At 46.2% G+C, this 21,628-nt stretch overlaps 2 protein-coding genes across 9 annotated transcripts in view; both read left to right on the plus strand.

Moving 5' to 3' along the window:
- LOC311002158 (H-2 class II histocompatibility antigen, I-E beta chain-like) overlaps window positions 1-12,008 on the plus strand; it is a 110,211-nt gene extending 98,203 nt beyond the window's left edge. For all 5 annotated transcript variants that reach the window (XM_083993408.1, XM_083993407.1, XM_083993409.1 and 2 more), the window contains one exon: window positions 11,827-12,008. The gene's annotated coding sequence lies outside the window, so the exon portion shown is untranslated. The remainder of the gene's footprint in view (window positions 1-11,826) is intronic.
- The window catches only part of LOC311002161 (RLA class II histocompatibility antigen, DP alpha-1 chain-like), a 105,870-nt gene extending 84,400 nt beyond the window's left edge, over window positions 1-21,470 (plus strand). For 2 of the 4 annotated variants that reach the window (XM_083993419.1, XM_083993421.1), the window contains exons 2-4: window positions 16,442-16,690; window positions 20,751-21,035; window positions 21,155-21,470. In XM_083993419.1, coding sequence (XP_083849545.1) covers window positions 16,442-16,690; window positions 20,751-21,035; window positions 21,155-21,276 — 656 coding nt within the window. In that variant the 3' untranslated portion in view covers window positions 21,277-21,470. Of the gene's footprint in view, window positions 1-15,518; window positions 15,639-16,441; window positions 16,691-20,750; window positions 21,036-21,154 lie in introns of those variants that run through there. The other 2 variants (XM_083993418.1, XM_083993422.1) reach the window with 2 other exon arrangements.
- Window positions 21,471-21,628: the final 158 nt, after the last annotated feature.

Genomic DNA, 21,628 nt, shown 5'->3' on the forward strand with positions numbered 1-21,628 from the left:
ATTAAATACACAGTCGCGTTAATCTTTTATACTTACCTTTGTCAATTGTGCAGTTGCTAAAAGAGTTGTGTGACTGAGATACATAGAGAGTTTGAATCTGTCTTGGGAGTAACCCTGCCCTGGACTACTTGTTGGAAAATTCTCGTCACTGAAGGTTTTTACTGCTTGCTAAAATGTTACAATATGGGAAATGGAAACCTCTGTTGGTGGTGTACGATTAACAAAAACGTTGACCGCATTAATTACGTCCATTACAATATCCAGCGTCTAGGTAATCAAACGGAAGAAGGATTTAGTGCTGTCCACGAGCAACTTAAAGCTACCTCCCTTATGACTTTCCAAAATAGAATTGCTGTTGACATGCTCCTAGCAGAAAAAGGAGGTGTCTGTGCTATCTTTGGTGACCAATGTTGTACTTTCATCCCCAACAACACAGCCCCCGACGGTAGGCTAACTAAAGCAATTGAAGGTCTAAGGTCCCTCAACAAGAAGATGAAGGATCACTCAGGTGTAGACACCTCCATGTGGGATAACTGGATGGAGGCCTTCGGAAAATACAGGTCTCTGGTGTCATCATTGTTGGTATCAGTGGCTGTGTTTGCCTCCATCCTGACCCTATGTGGTTGTTGCTGCATCCCTTGCATTCGCTCCCTAGCCAGTCGCGTCATCACCACAGCTATAGAAGGTAAACCGCCCGCACACCTCACGATGCCTCTACTCACGGTAACTGACGTTCCCTCTGATTGTGAACACGAAGATACTGACCTTTCCATGTTTCACGTTTGAGAAGGAGGTGTGACTCCTTACTCAGGTCTTTCACACTATTTTTGCACTCAAGTCTTTCTCACTGTTTTTTGCTATTATGCCAAAGTAACTAGACGTACATGCAACCGCACTGCCTTATTTTGTTCATGATAATTATGTTGGTGCTAGCCACCCTCACAGATAGCATGTGCGGCTCTACCAAGGGGTCTGTGATATATCTGAATGGAATAATAAAGTGAATGAGTGTTGACTTTTTGCTTACAGCTCAGTTTCACAGAGTGCCTTATATGTGGTGTTGGTTTTGAGGTTGTTTGAGATGTTTTTCTTTTCATTTGTGTGATCTCTGTTCAGAGATCAAAAGGGGGATTGTGAATAATAATAGCTATGTTACAAAATGATATGTGCATAACAGGATGTACCAGAAAGAGCAGAACTGAGGGTCATCATGACCTTAAGATGGCTACACACAGAATTTCACCACACTCTGTACAGAGTACTCATAGATCATGTGACCATAGGCCTGCACATCAGCACACGTCAGAGCTCACATAGACCCATCACAGTAGTACACACCTTGCACACTGGGAGGGACCAAACCCACAGTGTGTAAGGATGAACACAAACATACTCAGATCAGATCGTTCTCAGCTCTTCCTGGTAACACTGTCTTTGTGTGCTGTATGATCTCCGCTCTCTGCAGACTGCGATTAAATACTTATTTGATTCAACCTTCGCCTCCTCCACTTTGTGTCTTGCCTCCCGACCTGGGTGAGATCCACACGAGCGGATCTCAACACGTTCCACTCGCGATAGCTCCGGACGCCATGATGGACGGCAAAAGAACAGTGAACGTCAATGTAATTGAATGGGCGCGTTATAGTTTTGTGACATACCGGGGTTGTAGGGTTTCCCCTCCTTTTCCACTGAGCTGGTTCCAGTGCTGGTTCGGAGCCAGAGCCTGACTAGCACCGGTTCTTTGCTTTTCCACCGCTTAAAAACCGGTTATTGGTTCTTAAAACTGGTCTGAAGCACCAACTCCTTGCTGGTCTAGAGCTAAGAACCGGGGGCTGGCCACTGGCAGCGGGATTACATGAGCAACAGGACCAGTGCAAAGATATACAGACACGTTATCGATGCCGTTATAAGTTAGTTTATCTACAGTGTATAGTCGATGTAAACACAGTTGAAGCTAACTAGCTGAGCTACATGCTGTGGCTAACAACAGCTAACGCTCGTAGTAAACATAGCACCGTCACAACGTAGTTGCCGCCGGCGGATCGCGGCGATTACAACGAAGACGGCTTCCCGTTTTCTTTTATTTTTCAGCCGGCTTTAATCAGAGAATGATCACTAATTATACAGACGTCGGGTCAGGTCTTCAACACCCACGGGTCGGACCAGGTTTTACTTTCCAGGTCTGGTAACTGTAGTTAGCAGCAGCAAAGACAGGAGCAGCTGCTGTATGGGGAGTGTGGCACTGACTGACGTTATGGCTCCTTAGCGGTGGAAAAAGCACAGAAAACTGAGATATTCTACGGTGAATAACAAAAAAACAAACGGATTATTGCAACGGATGAGTAGATATTCTATTTAAAATAAGTGATAATGCTGTAAGGTTGTAGTGTGAAGTGATCGAGCCACATTGTTGGACGGCACCCATACACAGTACATTATCACTGAGCACTTTCTGCCGTCCGTCATGGCGTCGCCTCTCGCGTCACGTTCTAATTGTGACGTAGCTGCAAGGGGTCAATAAAACCAAAGTTGAGTGACTTTGAGATGTAACAAAACAGACATATCTCATAAAAATAAAGTTTTATTGTACACACTTTGCAAAGAATAATTACATTTTTTTCAAAATGGCACTTACATGCACCAAAGCAAAGATAAAATATGATACGACTAATAGGGATCAAAGTCATTACTGATTACTTAATCAATCTTGAACCGAGTCATATATGTTTAGAATAAAAAGTCTAGAAATATTCACATGTACACATCCACCTGATTTACACAAAGGGGAGTGCGGAGTTTGGTTTACTGGAAAGGTAGAGCTGGGTGTCATCCGCATAGCAGTGGTAATGGATGTTGTATTTACGGAAGATGGTGCCAAGGGGGAGGAGATAAGTGATGAAGAGAAGGGGCCCCAGGACAGAGCCCTGGGGCACACCTGTAGTGACTGGGGAGGGGTCAGACTTAAAGGATTTGAGCTGGATGAACTGATTGCGGCCTGAGAGATAGGAGTGGAACCAGTGAAGGGGGGTGTGGGTGATGCCGATGGAGGAGAGTCTATGAAGGAGGATGGGGTGGGAAATGGTGTCAAAAGCTGCACTTAGGTCGAGGAGGATGAGGATGGAAAGTGAACCGGAATCAGCTGCAGTGAGAAGATCGTTGGTGATTTTTATGAGTGCAGTTTCGGTGCTGTGGCGGGGGCGGAAACCAGATTGAAAAGGGTCATAGAGGGAGTTTTGAGTTAAGTGGGTGTGTAATTGGGTGGCGACTATTTTTTCAAGGATTTTGGATATGAAAGGTAGGTTGGAGATGGGGCGGAGATTATTGTAGTTGTTGGGGTCTAAGCCAGGTTTTTTCAGAATAGGGGTGATAGCTGCAGTTTTGAGGGGTGAGGGAACAGTTCCAGTGGTGAGTGAAGAGTGAATGATGGCAGATATGAGGGGAAGCACAGAGGGGAGACAAGATTTGACAAGGGTGGTGGGAAGGGGGTCAAGCTGACAGGTAGAGGGTTTGGATTTACGGATGATTTGAAGGTCAGTGGGAGGTTGGAAACTAGAGAAGTGCTGACAGTGTGGCAGAGGTGCTGGTGGGAGGAGAGGAAGTGCAGGTGGGAGAGAGGGAAGTGAGTCTGAATCTAAGTGTTGGTGAATGATGGAGATTTTGTCATTGAAAAACTGCATTAGGGAGTTACAGGTGTCAGTTGAATACAGGTGGGGAGGTAAGGAGTCAGGTGGCTGGAGAGTTCTGTTGAGCAGTGTGAACAGTGATCTGGTGTTTCCTTCATTGGAGATTATCTGAGCGGAGTAGTGATTTGTTTTGGCTTGGATGATTGAGTCCTTGTAATGGCGTATGTGGGTTATGTACATTTCTTTGTGAATGGTGAGTCCAGTTTTCTTATAGAGTCGTTCCAGTTGGCGGCCTTTAGTTTTCATGGAGCGGAGATGAGGGGTATACCAGGGGGCAGTTGTGGAGAAGGAGACAGAGCGTGTTTTGAGTGGAGCGAGGGAGTTGAGGATGTTGCTTAGACTTGTGTTGTAGAGGGTTATCATTTCGTCAGAGGTGGTAGAACAGTCCGGGATCAGAATAGTGTCAATGGTGGAGCAGAGAGTGTCAATGTTGATGTTCTTTAAGTTCCGGAATGAAATGAAGCGTGGTGACTTGATTCTTGAGAGGCAGAGTGCAGTGCTAAAAGAGATGAGGAAATGGTCACTCACATGGAGATCGTCAGCTGTGCAGTTGGAGGGGGTGAGGCCAGAGCAGCAGATTAGGTCCAGAGTGTGTCCTTTTGTGTGTGTTGGGAAGTTGATGAATTGATGGAGTCCAAAACTGTCCAGACATGATGAAAAGTCTCTGGTGAGGGGTGAATTAATGTTGTCCATGTGTATATTGAAGTCCCCTAGTAATATGATGTTTGGTGATAGAGTGGATAGATGGGTGAGTAAGACGGCAAAATCATTTAAGAAGTCACTGTGGGGCTTGGGAGGGCGGTAGAAAGTGGCAATGATGGTGGGAGTGGGTCCAGGGAGTGTAAGTGCAAGATGTTCAAATGAGGAGAAGACAGGCAGTGACTGTGGTAGTACTTTCCATTTCTTATGGTGAATGACTGCAATACCTCCCCCACGGCCGTGGCTACGGGGGTGGGAGAGGTAAGTAAAGTCCGGAGGGGTGGAGTCGTTCAGTGAGGAGAAGTCATTTGGTTGTTGCCAGGTTTCAGTTAAACAGAGGAAGTCGAGCTTGCGGTCAGTGAGGAGATCATGGATGAGGTGTCCTTTGTTTGTAAGTGAGCGGATGTTGAGAAGTCCGAAGCTGACAGATGAGTTATCATATTTGGTGTGAGTGGAAGCCAGCATAGATGGGCTGGCTAGTACAGAGTGATTAACAGTCCGGGTGGTGTTTCTGCCAGAGTGGTGTCTGTTTGTAATATGGACAGGAATAGGGAGTGGTTGGGTGTTGCTGTGGTTATTAGACAGAGTAATGATGGAGAGGCCAGCAGCTGAGGGAGACGATCACAGGTGTGGCCAGCAGGGGGAGCTCTGGGGAGAAGCTGTCGGCAGTGAGTGCACCACAGAGGGAGAGGGGGGCGTGAGTGGGGGGGAAGTAAACAGTCAGTCATGTGGGAGGGAATGTACAGCGTGCTGCAGATTAGCCGCTAGCATGCGGCTACCTACGCACCTACGTGATATGAGCTGAGTCGCTCACAGGCCCATGTTGCCGCTAGTGCTTCTTTTTCTATTTGCGCGTACTGGACCTCTGTGGGCGTCAGGCTCCGTGATATGTACACAACAGGTCTCCACCTACCATCTGTCTGCCGCTGCAGGAGGACCGCCCCCAGTCCGTATGAAGATGCATCTGCCGATACCATTGTTTCTTTCTTAGGACTGTATTGTGCAAGGACTGGAGGAGAACTCAGCTCTTTCTTAATTTTTTCAAAGGCTGTTTTCTGTTGTGCGTCCCATGTCCATGTGCTGTCACTTTTTAACAGGTCACGTAGGGGTTTTGTGAGAGCTGGTAGGCTGGGTGAGAACTTGCCAACATAATTCACCATTCCCATGAACCGGCGGACCTCCTCCACATTGCGAGGTTCTGGCATGTTTTTAATGGTGCTGATTTTGTCTGGATCAGCCTCGATTCCTGATGCGCTTATGTTGTGTCCAAGGAATTTCACTTTTTCCACTGAAAATTCACATTTTTCATTGAGGGTGAGGCCCGCTTTTTCACACCTTTTCAGTACTTCCTGCAGTCTTTCATCATGCTCTTTTTTGTCTTGTCCAGACTAAGATGTCATCCGCATGGCACAGAGCGCCCTTTGCCCCTGCGATTATTTGTGAGATTCTCAGCTGAAAATGCTCAGGCGCAGAAGAAATGCCGAAGAGGAGCCTCTGAAAGCAATATCTTCCGAACGATAAATAAAAGTTGTTAAAGGCTGTGATTCTTCGTGTAGAGGAACTTGCCAGAAACCAGATGTTGCATCTAATTTCGAAAAGACTCTTGCCCCCTCCAGCTGCGCCAGTGTCTCATCAACTGCAGGCAGTATGTGTCTTTCCCTGCACACACTGTCGTTAAGTCGGGTAAGGTCCACACAAATGCGGGGTTTCTTATTTGGCTTGGGGACCACCACCATCCCCGCACACCATTCAGTTGGCTCCTCAATTTTTCTTATGACTCCCATTGCTTCCATCCTGTCTAACTCTTCTTTAACTTGTTCTTTCATAGGTAATGGAACTCTGCGCGGAGCCGAGAGAGCATAAGAAACTGCTCCATCCTTCAGTTTTATCTCGTAGCTTCCTTGTAGCTTTCCCAGCCCTGAAAACACTTTTGGGAACATAGCTCTGTATTGATGGCTCGCTTCTTGTTTCTCCTCCTGTACTGAAGCTACCTGTTGAACCAGGTTCAGCTTTATTAAAGCAGGAAGTCCCATTAGTGGCTTCACCAGGTTTGTCACCACATATACATCCTGCCTTGTTTCTCTTTTTTCAGTTTTAATGTGTGCTTTCATGATGCCCAAAACCTTCAATGGACAGTTATCTGGACCTTTAATCTTTTTAGGTGGTGTCCTCAGCCTGCCATCACATGCTCTCGAGTACATGGAAGATGGAATAGCTGTAACTGAGGCTCCTGAGTCCAGTTTAAATGTTACCTTCTTTCCGTTGAGGCTGATTTCTTTTAACCACTCCTCTTCAATTCCTTCTGTGTTAACTGTCCCCATGAAAGCTATGTCATATTCTGTGTCGCTGTCCACTATAGCTTCCACTCTTTGAGATGATCTGCAGACTGCAGCGAAATGTCCCTTTTTTTTTGCATTTTCGACACTCGGCCTCTTTGGCTGGGCACTGTTTCCAGGGGTGTTGTGGCGTTTTGCCGCACCTTTTACATTTCTCATTATAGTATGTCTTGTTTACAGTGCTTGGCTTGGACATAGACTGCTCTGGTCTGCGTGGGGGAGCTTGTCTATATTGTGTTCTCCCTCTGTTTGTGTTTATGGCATCCACATTAGCACCTTTAATTTCTGTGTGTGTCCCTCGTAGCTGTTGCTGTTGTTTCTTTATTTCTTCCTGCTGCCTGACCTGGGTTATTGTTTTTGCCAGCGTCAGGTCTGGGTCTAACTGAAGTCTCTCTGACAGCCTGGAGTCTCTTATCCCGACCACTATGCGGTCTCTTATCATTTCCTCCTTTAAGGCACCAAATTTGCAGTGCTCTGCCAGCTTATGCACATCTGTGATAAAGTTCTCTGCAGACTCGCCTTGTTGTTGCTGTCTGCTATTAAACTTAGCACGTTCATAAATGACATTGTGCTTACCCACAAAATGTTCATCAAAGGCTTTTGTCACCTCTGCATAGACTGTCTTCTGTTGGTCGCTTAGTGGTAACGTAGTGAGAATGTCGTCACTCTTTTCGCCCATCACATACAGTAGGGAGTTGACCTGATAGCCGTCCTCTTTTCCGCTCAATCCTGACGCCATCCTGAACCTCTTGAACCGTCTCAACCATTGCGGCCACGAGCTGGGCTCCTCGAAGTTGAAGCTGCCAGGAGGCGCGATGGAGAAAATTTGGTCTGTCATCTCCCGTCCTTATCCGGGCTCCGACGCGGATCCGCTGCTCACCGTGCTCTCCGTAGCCTCGCGTAGCTTAGCCTGCATGCCGGTCAGGTAAATAATGACGACCTCCGCTGGGCTATTTCAGCCTCACTTAACTCAACTACACCCACTTTTTACCCACAGTAGGTTCGCTTATTTCTGACACCATGTTGTGGTAGTGTTTATATGTGTGAAAACAGACTCCAGAGACTTCGTGTAAACTCCACACAGCTTCCTTTACTCGTGCTCGTAAAACAGATACAATACATTCTTCTTCTATTCCCTAAACCATGTCAACACACCTCAACGGCGCCACCTCTTGACCATATGTGATATTGTACTTAACATCTGTACAGGGAGAGATGCGTCCGCCTTCGTAGAGAGCAGGAAGAGCAGGAGAGTAGGAGAGCTACTAGCCCTGCTAGCTGTCCCGGATGCTAACTGCTATTGCTAACTTCGGCTGGTTAGCGTCCGCAGCTACCACCTCTTCCCAGCTCACCACAACGACTCCTACTAGTTACAGCATCGGACCAGCGATATGAATCGGTGAATCTCACCATTCCTAGTCTCTACCTGTCTGTCTCTACCTGTCTGTCTCCCACCTGTCTGTCTCTACCTGTCTGTCTCTTCCTGTCTGTCTGTCTGTCTGTCTGTCTCTACCTGTCTGTCTCCCACCTGTCTGTCTCTACCTGTCTGTCTCTTCCTGTCTGTCTGTCTGTCTGTCTGTCTCTACCTGTCTGTCTCTCCCTGTCTGTCTCTACCTGTCTGTCTCTACCTGTCTGTCTCTACCTGTCTGTCTCTCACCTGTCTGTCTCTACCTGTCTGTCCTCAGATCCGTCCATGCCTGAGTCAGAGAGGAACAAAATCGCCATCGGAGCCTCAGGACTGATCCTGGGTCTGATCTTGTCTCTGGCTGGATTCATCTACTACAAGAGGAAGGCCCGAGGTCAGACCAGTCTACACCAGTTCACACCATTTCAGTCCAGTTTAAACCAGTTCACACCAGTCTATTCCATTTCAGCCAAGTCTACATCAGTTCAGACCAGTTTCTACCAGTTCCCTTCACGTGTCTGTCTCTGTTTCTGATTCTCTCCTTCTCTCTGTTTTAAACCAGGACGGATCCTGGTTCCCAGTAACTGAGCCCAGTCCCGGTCCATCCTGGCCCTGGTTCTGGTCCTGGTCCTGATCCTGGTTCTGGTCCAGGTCTTGATCCTGTTGCTGCTTCTCAGATGAAGATAAATCAGCTGCTGCTTTAACCTGCTTTGTGTTTCCAGCTCAGACTCTCAGTGCTGCCCCCTGCTGGACTGGATGAACACCTGGTTCTCTAGACCTGGTCCAGACCTGTCCTTTGGTACTCAGCAGGTCTAGAACTGGTGCAGAATAGAAAATAAACTTTATTGTCCCACCAAGGCAGGAAAATCATCTTTGGTCACACTTACATAAAAAAAACACTTGCCAGAAAGACTTACATCAGACAAAACAAGTTAACAATGATCACATAGTAAAAATACATACATCTGCACTTCAAGATCCCCTTTACTGTGACCTGTTGATTATGGTAATATAATTAAGGATGAAGGAGCCCTTGTAGATCTTTTCTTTTCCAGAGGTGCTCTATAGCGCCGCCCTGAGGGCAGTAGTTTAACTTCACTGTGTAGGGGTGAGTCTCATCTCTGATTATTAACAGGGCTTTCTTTTGTGCAGCGGTGTTATAGAGGCTGTCTAGTGGTCTTTGTTGATGGCCAACTAGCTTTTGAGCACTGGAATAAGAGAGTAACGACACGCATTGGTCCAATGGAAGCGCCTCCTGGTGGCGGAATATGGGTATTGCAAAAGCGCCCAAGAGCTGACAACTAATAAACAAATTATAAGTGTAATCTGTTATGACCAAGACACCTAAAATCAAAAACATGTCTGTTTTCATCAATTTACCAGCAAGTGGGCAACACACATACTACATTAGAGTGAATGTTTCAAAGGAGGTTAAATCGAAAGCAACTGGACTTAGTTGTTTGTCTAGGAAGACGTTTCACCTCTCATCCAAGAGGCTTCATCAGTTCATGTACGCAGCTGACCAGGCTGGGACTGGTCCAACTATCTGGTGTGGAGACTCACTATTTAACCTCTTGTGTGGGCGTTTCACAAGGGTGATGATGTCACTGGTTCCCTTTTGTGCTCCAAGTGCCAACGACAGTCGTTGGAGTGACAGTCGTTGGTGGGAAGTTGGTTTTGACTTCGTTAGTGCTGTCCTCTCTGTCTAGGATTTGGACAGAGAGGATGGTTTGAAAGAGGAGTTAAAGAAGCCATTTTTGTAAAAGTAGAAAAACCGTCCCTCAACAGGGGAGGTGGCCTGAGACACCACCTATCTCCAATTTACAATGCTGCCCTTTCATCCCTTCCCAGGAGACTCAACCATCTAGCCTCAAAGAACAACCACCAGTGGCGTGCACAGGGGGGGGGCAGGGGGGGCAGTCGCCCCCCCTCGTGGCCCAATTGTTGAAAAACGCGTGCTAAAGTGCCCCCTGGGAGCCAAAACACGTGCTAAAGTGTCCTCATGGGGGGCAAAACGTGTGTTAAAGTGCCCTCTAGGAGCTAAAACGTGTGCTAAAGAGCCCTCTAGGAGCCACAATGCGTGCTAAAGTGCCCTCTAGGAGCTGAAACGCGTGCTTAAGTGTCCTCTTGGGAGCCAAAACGCGTGCTTAAGTGCCCTCTAGGAGCCAAAACGTGTGCTAAAGTGCCCTCATGGTTAGCCAAAACGTGTGCTAAAGTGCCCTCTAGGAGCCAAAACACATGCTAAAGTGCCCTCTTGGAAGCCAAAACACATGTTAAAGTGACCTTGGAAGCCAAAACGTGTGCTAAAGTGCCCTCTTGGGAGCCAAAACACGTGTTAAAACAGGCCACATCGATGTTTTTTAGTCTTAAGGTATTGATATTATAAAACAGGCCAAATCAACGTTTAAAAAGGCCACATTTTTTTCGCCGCCGACCTGTGGTCGCCGGCCAAATGCACCATGTCACTACAGTCTCACTCTTGTCATTTTCTGAAACTTGGCAGCCCTGAAAGTGCCCTCTAGGAGCCACAACTAGGAACCAAAACGTGTGCTAAAGTGCCCTCTTGGGAGCCAAAACACATGTTAAAGTGCCCCCTTGGAAGCCAAAATGCGTGCTAAAGTGCTCTCTAGGAGCCAAAACGTGTGCTAAAGTGCCCTCTTGGGGGCCAAAACACGTGTTAAAACAGGCCAAATCAACGTTTTTTTAGTCTTAAGGTATCGATATTAAAACAGGCCAAATCAATGTTAAAAAAGGGCAAAAAATTTTCGCCGCCGACCTGTGGTCACTGGCCAAACGCACCATGTCGCTAAAGTCTCACTCTTGTCATTTTCTGAAACTTGGCAGCCCTGAAAGTGCCCTCTAGGAGCCACATCTAGGAGCCACATCTAGGAGCCAAAACATGTGCTAAAGTGGCCTCTTGGGAGCTAAAACACGTGTTAAAGTGCCTTCAGGGAAGCCAAAACGCGTGCTAAAGTGCCCTCTTCAGTGGCGAGGACACGCTATTAGGTGCCCCTTTTTTTCCTTTTCGCCCCTGCCCTTCAAAAAGTCTGTGCACGCCACTGACAACCACTGTTCACAAGTGGCAAGTGACTCCAATGACTGTCGTTAGAACACAATAGGGCACTAACGAAGTCGAAACCAACTTCCCACCAACGACTGTCACTCCAACGACTGTCGTTGGCACTTGGAGCACAAAAGGGAACCAGTGACATCATCACCCTTGTGAACGCCCACACAAGAGGTTAAATAGTGAGTCTCCACACCAGATAGTTGGACCAGTCCCAGCCTGGTCAGCTGCGTACATGAACTGATGAAGCCTCTTGGATGAGAGGTGAAACGTCTTCCTAGACAAACAACTAAGTCCAGTTGCTTTCGATTTAACCTCCTTTGAAATACTATGACCTGGACAAATGAGAATATGCACCGGCTCATTAGAGTGAATGGGTTTTCTGGGCACTTTTGCAATACCCATATCCTGCCACTAGGGGGCGCAAAACCCTTATAGTACGATGGGAGTCCATGGAGGTGTCGTCACTCTCTTATTCCAGTGCTTCTAACTAGCTATAACTAGCCATGTTAATGATCCTATTGAGTTTATTTTTGTTTACTGACCTCACACTGTAAACCACAATTCAGGTCTGTGTCTCTTAATATCTGATCTGGACTCTGGTGTATCATCTGGACTCTGCTGGTCCTGGACCAGGTCTGATCTGGACTCTGCTGGTCCTGGATCAGGTCTAATCTGGAATGATGGTCCTGGACCAGGTCTGATCTGGACTCTGGTTCACTGGTTCTGTTCTATTGGCTCTGGTCTCTGATCCACATGTTTGATTTTGGATTCTATATTTTTCTGCAATAAAAACAACAAAGTAAAAAAAAAAAAAAGAGACTCAGTGTCGCTTCACTGTCACATGTCACCACAACATTGTTCGACCACTGAACTTGTCAAAGATTCACAAAAGGGCTTGAATGAAAGTTTAGAGTGTCTCTTTAAGATGACACCAAACAAGTGACAAACATCATAAACTTCCTCAAAACCGAACAGTGTTGTCAGATCTTGCTCTAATCGGTCTAATCGGCAGTGGCTCAGGCAGTAGAGCGGGTCGTCCAATGATCGGAGGGTCGGCGGTTCGAATCCCGCTCTCCCCCAGTCTCTGTCGTAGTGTCCTTGGGCAAGACACCTTACCCAACTTGGTCGGAGGGGCCGTTTGGCGCACATTGTGCAGCCACGCTTTCGTCAGCATGCCCCAGGGCAGCTGTGGCTACACACGTAGTTTACCACCACCGGTGTGAATGTGGTATGAACGTCTTTGGGTCATTGAAAAGCGCTATATAAATTGAATGAATAATAATAATAATAATAATAATAAAATAGAAACACTACTGAGCAGTCATTACACACTACACTAAGAAACACACTGTTCAGGGAAGCTCATGGAGAAATGTTTACTGATCACTTTACAGTATAGCACATGCATTTTCCATCTCCAAAACCAAAGGGAAAAAAGCCGAGGAGAAAACATTTATCGTATCCTACAGTTTTTATCCAATGAGGAGAGAGAACGGCATGCAGGGCTGTGTGTGCAGCCAAGGAACGCCGTGAATGTGGTGACGTAGGGACGAGGACTGTTATGGTGCGTTCATGGAAACTCATATTTTTCCGACCGTGAAGTGGTACCAGTTCGATCTGGTACGAGTTCACCGGTCGGAAGTTACGAGTGGCCGTTATAATGACTTTCACCGGTAAAACAGGTCGGAAAAACACGAGTGGGTTGCCTGGAACGCTACAAAGTCGTAAGTTGTGACTTGAAGCTGTAATTTACGATTTCAAAAGCCTGCCTGGAACGCAGCATTAGCGAAAACGACCGGACCACTTTCTTCTGCTTTAATGTAGACAACTGTTGTTTTTTTGTTGTTGTTTTTTTAGTAGCCTATGTGTTAATGTTTATCTGTAGGATCCACGATGATGCTATTAACGTGGGTGATCTATAAATGTCCTTAAATTATTGAAAATACCACACTTGCTCATTCACCAACAATGCAGAGATGTCAGTTCTTTGGCTCTTTTGCAAAACCCATATTCCTCCATCAGGAGGCGCTGCCATTGGACCAATGCTGTCCTTACTCTCTTTTCCAGAGCTCTAGTGCTCCGGTGCTCCAGCACCCGCTGGGGGCGGGGCTTCATTTGACTCGGCCAATCAGAACCGGTACCTATTTGACTGTCAATCTGTCAATCAAAATCTGTAAATAAGTCGCAAGTAATATCACATTTTCATTGAGCTCTGTCTGTGTTTCATTCCTCTGTGAAGTTACTCATAGATTTCTTGTGTTGGAGGATTTTTAATCTGAGGAAAGAAGTGATTAACAGAGGTCAATCATCTGGTTACACAATGATGCAACCAGTGAGTTTAGAGCACAAATGAAGAGGAAAGCAGGAAACAAGCAAACAAAAGGACATCTATAGAAACACTAGGAGTAAAGTAAGAATATAGGGAGGCTATAGGGAGGCTGACGGTCTGTGGGCCGTTTTATATTTATTGATATTCTCTGCAGAGTCATTAAGGAGGGAAGAGTCCCATCACTGTGTGGCCTGATACAGCAGCTCATGAACCAGTCAGACAAACTCACACTAGTGTAAAAACACACACACTTGGTGTTGTTGAGATGTTCTGAGGTAAAGTAACTCATCATCACAACACGATGACTGATCAATACTGATCAATATGTCATCATATTAATCATGTATTCAATCTCAGGCAGTTTATAGAGAACATGCTCCCTGCAGGATATGTACAACAAAAGGTTGTACAATTAAATAAAGCATTATCCATCCAGTCTGACAGCTCCCATCTACTTTACCAACAAGTTGAGCTCCTTCCCTCTGGTTCCCTCTTCAGACTTGCACCAATCAAAACCAACAGATATAAACAATCTTTTATCACAAACTGCTGTCTCCCTCCCCAACTCTAAGAGGAGGATGTAGCTTATTGCACAGCACACTTTAATCTTATAGAGCACTCTGGCCATCTTGGTCTAGAAACAGCACAGTCTGATTAATTTGATCAATTATTCATTGCTTTTGACCGTCAACATCTGCGATCTGTACGTTGTTATATGCTCCCCACTGCCCCATTGGCGACAAATAAAGTTGTTGAATTGAATTGAATGCTGCAGCGCCACCTGCAGGTCTGGATCAGTTACTACACACACACACTGGTGTTTTTACTGTGCCAGTTCCACTTTTATTCCAGTGCCGCTGTGTTATTCATAGAAACACTTGTGAAGAAAAACTGAAATGTGCAAAAATCAAATAAACTTTTTCTGGTTAAGTGAATTTTTAAACATGTTGAATGATTTTTGGGGCAAAGGCAATGGTTTCTAGTTAAAGCCAAGATTGTAAGCTATTACAGTAAATGCCTTTGATTTTATTTCAGAAGCTGAGAAATAAAGGTTTTTCTGAATTATGATGACAGTCGGCCCAGTTTTTCAGAAACCATCAGGTTTTAGGAGGCGAGGCAACTTCATCTGTTTGTCCTGTTTTGAAGACATAACTGTTTATTAACCCTCACGTGGGAAATGTGGTTGTTACAGCAGCATTTGTGACATACGGTAAAAAAGTAGAAGAACATGCAGAACAATGTAAGACAATGAGCCTGTTCTTCCCTGAAGCCCCTATCAGGCAGTACAACTTTTCAAGAAGTTGAAAAAGGAAAGTATTATTTAAAAAATGTTAAAGAATGGGTTTAGAAACAGATGGGAACTTGAAGTGAACAATGTAATCTGTGATGATGAATGGAGTGAAACCTGTTTGTCTGGTCATAACAACAAACAGTCCAAACAGGAGGGAGTTAGACTGGAAGATTAAAACCAGGTATTTCACAACCCGGTTATAATGGCTGAATATGGAAAATCTACAGGGTTGTGTTGGAGGGGGTTGTTTCCAGCGTAATAAAACACACAACACTGACTGATGACACTTTTCTTTCAGAGTTAACTCCTCTGTGTTTAAACCCATGATGCATTCAGGTGCTTGTGTTCCAGTAGGACTTCACCACGCTCTCCTCTGGTGCTCAGCAGCAGCTCTGACTCTGTCACTGTGACCACACTGAGTTTTCCTGCAGCACTTGAACGCAGCGTCTGCAGAAAGTTTCTCTTCAGCTGCTTCCTCCTCTACCTGGGCGGCTGTGGCTGCGCTGTATGAATGTGTGTGAAAGGGTGAATGTGACATAAGTGACCTAAGCGCTTTGAGTGGCAGAGAGACTAGAAAAGCGCTCTGTGGCAAGTCCATTTACCATTTACCTGGGCACTGATGACATCACCTGCTCTCTGCTCTGTGATTGGCTGCTGGGACTCTAAGACCGAGCTGCTGCCAGACTCGCTGTCAGTTGCTGTCAGTCGTCTCTCAGGCCAACAGACGCTCAGACTGTGTCAGTGAACTACTGACGAAGACCATGATGAAGGTGTCGGAGCTGCTCCTCTTCCTCGGCTGTGTCGTCTGTGTCTGTGCTAACGGTGGTGAGTCCACAACTACTGACACGACTACTGACACATCTACTGACACTGAGACAACTACTGACACAACTACTGACACAACTACTGACACTCAGACAGCTACTGACACAGCTACTGACACTGAGACAGCCACTGAAACAATACTGACACTGGTCGGTTTAGGAGGTCTTCAAAGTGCTCCTTCCATCGGGCAATGATAGCATCTTTGTCCTTCAGGAGTTCATTACCATCAGCAGAGCTTAGTGACTTGGTCTGTAGATGGAGCGGACAGCTTGGAAGAAATTCCTTGTCTCGTGGCGATCAGCATAGCCTTGGATCTCCTCGTCTTTCCTGGTCCACCAGCCATTCTTAAGCTTCCGTATGGTCCACTGGACAGTAGCCTTGATCTTTCGAAAGGCAGATTCCTTGCTTTTAGATGTTGGATGGCTTTCCCATGCTAATCGAGCCCTCCGTTTTTGGTCTATGAGGTCACGGATTGCCAGGTTGTTCTCATCAAACCAGTCTTGGTGGCGTCGTTTCACATAGCCAATGGTCTCACTAGCAGCTGTGTTGATGGTGCACCAAGAGGCCTCAGGCTCTAGGAGTTGTGGGTGGCATCCTGGAGGTGTTGAGACAAGGAGGTATGGAACTGGGCAGAGATGTCACAACTACTGACACTGAGACAGCTACTGACACAACTACTGAGACTTAGACAGCTACTGACATAGCTACTGACACTTGGATTACTACTGACACTTAACTATAGACAGTGAAATAACTACTGACACAACTACAGACGGTCAGTGAACCAGGTCTTGTCTGTCCAGGTGTCCATGTGGACATGCAAGTCGTTGGATGTTCAGACTCTGATGGAGAGCAGGCGATCGCTCTGGATGGAGAAGAGAAGTGGGTTGCAGACTTCGTCCATCATAAGGGAGTGGAGCCTCAGCCCAGTTTCATGGATCATATGAGCTACCCGGAGGTATTATATGATAATGCTGAGGCCGATCAACAGACCTGCAGAACAAACCTGAAGATGGTCCGTGTCATCATGAAGGACCTCCCACTGAACAAAGGTAACGTCTGATCTGATCCTCATTTCAGTTAATGAACTTGTTAATATGTAGAAATAAGGCAAGGCAAGGCAAGGCAATTTTATTTGTATAGCCCGTTTTTACAAACAGTTTGTCTCAAAGGGCTTTACATGGCATCGTAACAACATCCTCTGTCCTTAGACCCTCACATCGACTGAGGAAATAAGTGCTCCGGTCCTACGCAGCTCTGTCCCCACAAACAAAGCACCAGCAGCAGGGCAGCCGGTCGGTGAGTGTCCGCTGAGTCCGCTCAGACACTGGAAAGGTCGGCGGGTTTGTCCCTTGTGTCCGCGGAGCAGCTGATTACCGAGCAGCAGAGGTCCGCCCGTGTTTAACGTTTAACCGGGAACTAACGGGACCGAGCTGGGTGAACACAACCGGAAACCAGCCGGAAGTACCAAACTAGAAAAGTAGATCGGAACTGTCGTTTGCCAAGAGTTATACATACAAACATAGAAATAAATGACCAGAGCCACTAACAACCGGCGTACTTGAGTCTCCATCATGAAAGTTTTATCTCTGGTTTAAGCTTCCAGATTTCAACCGGTAGTCATGGAGACATGACGCTCTCCATGTACTGCGGCGTTTGGTCCCAAATGACAAAAAGCAGGTGTGAAAGCAACCGCACTAACTGAAAAATGAAACAATGTATCATTTTAACATTTGGAACCGCACTAGGGTGTGCACTAAACATGTGTGAAAACACCCTAACACCCGTTGCCCGTGAGATCGCCATCATCACCAACGATAATGGGAGAATAGCCGTACTCTTTCGCGTTTATTTCCGGAATGTAATTCTTTTTTTAATAAAAGCGGGACCCTTCAACCTTTACGTTGATCCCATCGGTGTGCCTGTAGCTTACCCAGAAGCCGAGCAGCCAAGCCTGTAAAATCGGGTCTCCAATAGGGATCTGTGTGCCGTCACATGACAGGCTAAAATCCAATGGGAAAGCTGTGAGTGGTCACATGAGCGGCCAAAGATTGTTATTATTACATCAAGATGGTTGTTCTGTTGTTGCCGTGTATGATACTATCAGGAAATCTCCCGAATCATTTAAACAAAAATGATTTGCTATGCTGATCTGTCCCGGAAAATCCGTTGTTGTGATAGACACATATGTTTTCATAACGTATCATAAAGTGGATACAATCACCGCAACTCTGTCCGGAGCTTCGCTACTTTTATTTCTCTCTCTGCGGTAGCCATCTCCTGTACCTGATCTGCGACAGTCACCAGCCCAGTTCCTGAAGCCCCTGCAGCCGAGCTCCCCGGCCCCAGCCTCTCAACAGCCCACAGCCCTGCCATGTGTCTCGTTGGTGGTCCGGCCGACGCCTGCTCCCCTTAGTAGGGAGGTTAAGCCCAAAAAATAGGCCATTGACTTCAAGTCATGATGCAAAGGTCCCCTTTGGCATAGATGTACATTAGGGTCATACAAATAAATCTATCCTAAGACACAAGTGAGATCACACTTTGTATCCGAAATAAACACGTTTTTAAAATGCCTTTTTTTAATTGAGAAAATGCATGCTAAAAGCACATTACATTTAGAATGTCCATATAAACTCAGGCAGATGCCCTGATGCCTTCAGCTCCTGGATGTTATCTACAGCTTCTATGACAACATGCAGCTGCTTGTGTGACAGGAGGATATTGGGTTTTATTAATGTAAAAACATAAATAAAACTGATACTGATTTGTTGAACATCAGACGGAGTGCAACAAATATAGCCTACAAGTAGTTATATATATATATATATATATATATATATATATATATATATATATATATATATATATATATATATATATATATATATATATATATATATATATCTTATTACATAATAAGATGTAATTCATATCACAGTGGTGTCAGGAAAGACCAATTAGCCAAATATTGTGTTGGTCAAAATATAGGCCTACCTATAACTAGTTACTGACACATATGACACATATTAGAAGTCAACTTAAAGTAAAAGGAAAAATGTTTTTACTGTTCTCAAATGTAAAAATGGGTCACATAGGACCCTCTACATTATTTAAGGCTTATATAACCTGATACTGAATACATTTTACATTGTGCTCCTAAAGTAAACTAACAAATTTCAATGTAGAGCGCCCTTAATAAGGAATGTTCAGCTTTTATGTACATATAGGGAAGTTTAGGTTCGCAGCTCTCACATAAAGCATATGATTAGGACTGACTTATTTCACCTGCGCAGTATAGCTGGTTAAGATCCTCTCTCAGAGTAATGCTGAGAAACTGGTAAGCTTCATTATTTTGGTAGATTTTTACTTTTGTGAATGCTTGTTAATGCTCATCTTATTAATCTCATGATGTTACAGTATCTTTATTTCTTATTTTAAATGAGCCATAATGGAATGTCTTGACTGGACTTTAGGCTTCCTATGTCAGTCCGCCCTACAGATTGAAAGGCATTAGATCCCTGTTCATCATTCAAACTGAGAAACAATCCTGAAATATTGCAATCATGTCACAAATAAGCTGTAGATAACATCCAGGAGCTGAAAACATTGTAGTTTATATGGACATTCTAAATGGAATGTGCTTTTAACATGCGTTTTCTCAATTAAAAAAAGGCATTTTAAAAACGTGTTTATTTCAGATACAAAGTGTGATCTCACTTGTGTCTTAGGATAGATTTATTTGTATGACCCTAATGTACATCTATGCCAAAGGGGACCTTTGCATCATGACTTGAAGTCAAAAGTCGCTTAACCTCCCTACTACCTTGCTTCCTTTGTGGTCCGGCCACCTCCTGAGCTGCAGCGTACTCCGGCGCCACTCCCTGGGCTGCAGTCACCCTTGGACGCCACTCCTGTTCCGGCGTCGGGGGTCCCGGCGGACACCACTCCTGTTCCAGTGTCGGGGGTCCCGGTGGACGCCACTCCTGTTCCGGCGTCGGGGGGCCTGGCTGGCACCACCGCTGCGACACTGATCCTCAGCACCCCACAGCTCTGATGTGCCAGAGCTCGGGGTTTCCTGTCCTTAACCTGGTGGCGAGCAGTCCCAGGTTCCCAGCCTCCAGCCGAGGGGCTCATCCACTCCTGTTTCCAGAGTCCAGCCGGTCTTGAGCCCGGCTCCTGTCTCCAGTGTCAAGCTGGTGGTTCAACTGGCTCCTGATTCCTGTGTCCCGCTGGCACCCCAGCCCATCTCTGTCCCGAGACTCCAGTCAGCAGCCAGCCGTCCTCCTGGTCTCCAGTCCCGCAAGCGGCGTTGCCCTTCTGCCCAGCCTTCGGGCCGACCCCCAGACTCTCTGAGTCTCTGTGTCTCTGAGTCTCTGTGTCTCTGTGTCTCCGAGTCTCTGTCTCTGAGTCTCTGTATCCAAGACCCTGAGTCTCTGGCCCAATTCCAATCCCTCACGGACTCACTGACTTAGAGGTGCGTTCACGGGAAGTCCGTGAGTGTGTGAGGGCTGTTCCGTTGTCAGATCATGAAGTCAGTGAGTCAGTGAATGAGCCCTTACTGCCCCCTTACCGTCAGTCAGCACCGATGCTGACTTTGGGTAAGCAAATTACCCACAGTTCATAGCGTTGTGAAGTCAAACACATGGGATGCCGTCGGAACACGAGTGTTAAAAAAGAAAAGAAAAGTAAATTACCACACGTAGACAGAGAGAGCTCCGCTGTCCCTTTATTGTTAATGGACAGGAGCAGCAACAAAAAAAGAAAGAAAGAAAAGAAAGAACAAGTTCAATATTAACGTGCGGTTTGTGATTATTGATGATGATTTCATCAGATCTGAGCCAGGAATATTTTGTTTTGAGTGCCTCCCTCACACACGTTGTGAGTGTTGAAAGTACGGTAAATTATCGGCCCAAGACCGGAGTCAACAACATTTTGTTGTCAAGGTAACGTGTCGTGAGAGTGGGTGAGTGCTGTTCCATTCATGTTTACAGCATCTGGACCCTCACAGACTCTCACACTCTGTCACTTAGAGCTGACGTCACTTAGGTCAGTTCAGGGCTCGAGTCTTTAGGGGGCGGATTGGAACTGGGCCTCTGTGTCCCTGTGTCTCAGATCCTCCGTCCGGTCCAGTTGTCTACAGCAGAGACGATGTGGAGCTGGGCCAGAAGAACACTCTGTTGTGTCATGTGACCGGCTTCTATCCTGCTCCTGTCCTCGTCCACTGGACCAAGAACGGACAGAACGTGACTGAAGGATCCAGCATCAACGTTCCGTATCCCAACGATGACGGTTCCTTCAGACAGACGTCCAGGCTGGACGTCGTCCCACAGCTGGGAGACACGTACGGCTGCACCGTCACACATCTGGCTCTGGACCAACCACTGACCCGCTTCTGGGGTGAGGCTCTGTCTGTCTGTCTCCAGATGTGTCTCTAACATGTCTCTCTCTGTGTCTCCAGATGTGGAGGTGCAGCAGCCAGCTGTGTGTGTCTCTAACATGTCTCTCTGTGTCTCCAGATGTGGAGGTGCAGCAGCCAGCTGTTGGACCAGCTGTCTTCTGTGGACTGGGTCTGACCGTGGGTCTGCTGGGCGTGGCTGCTGGAACCTTCTTCCTCATCAAAGGGAACGAGTGCAGCTGATTGGCTGTGGCTGATGATGTCATGGTTGTCCCTGTATATTGTCCTATCAGCTTTAACCTGCTCTCCTCCTGTGATCACCTGTATATGACCTGATGGACATCATCATCTTCATCATCTTCATCATTAAACCTCTAATCCAGATGTTCTGTCTGATCAGCTGCAATAAACTTTCCAAATAAAAGTACAAAACATGAGTGTGTTTAATGAGTGTGTGTATAAATGTCTGGTAGACAGGGCTCAGAGCCAATCAGAGCCTGAGGCTCAGAGGTTACCACGGCAACTTGGTAAGGTAGTGAGGCTGAGAGCAGCTAGAGGCTACGCTAACAGCTGACAGGGGAGAGAGAGGAGGGGT

Source organism: Trachurus trachurus (assembly GCF_905171665.1).
Source record: "Trachurus trachurus genome assembly, chromosome: 18".
Classification (NCBI taxonomy): domain Eukaryota; kingdom Metazoa; phylum Chordata; class Actinopteri; order Carangiformes; family Carangidae; genus Trachurus; species Trachurus trachurus.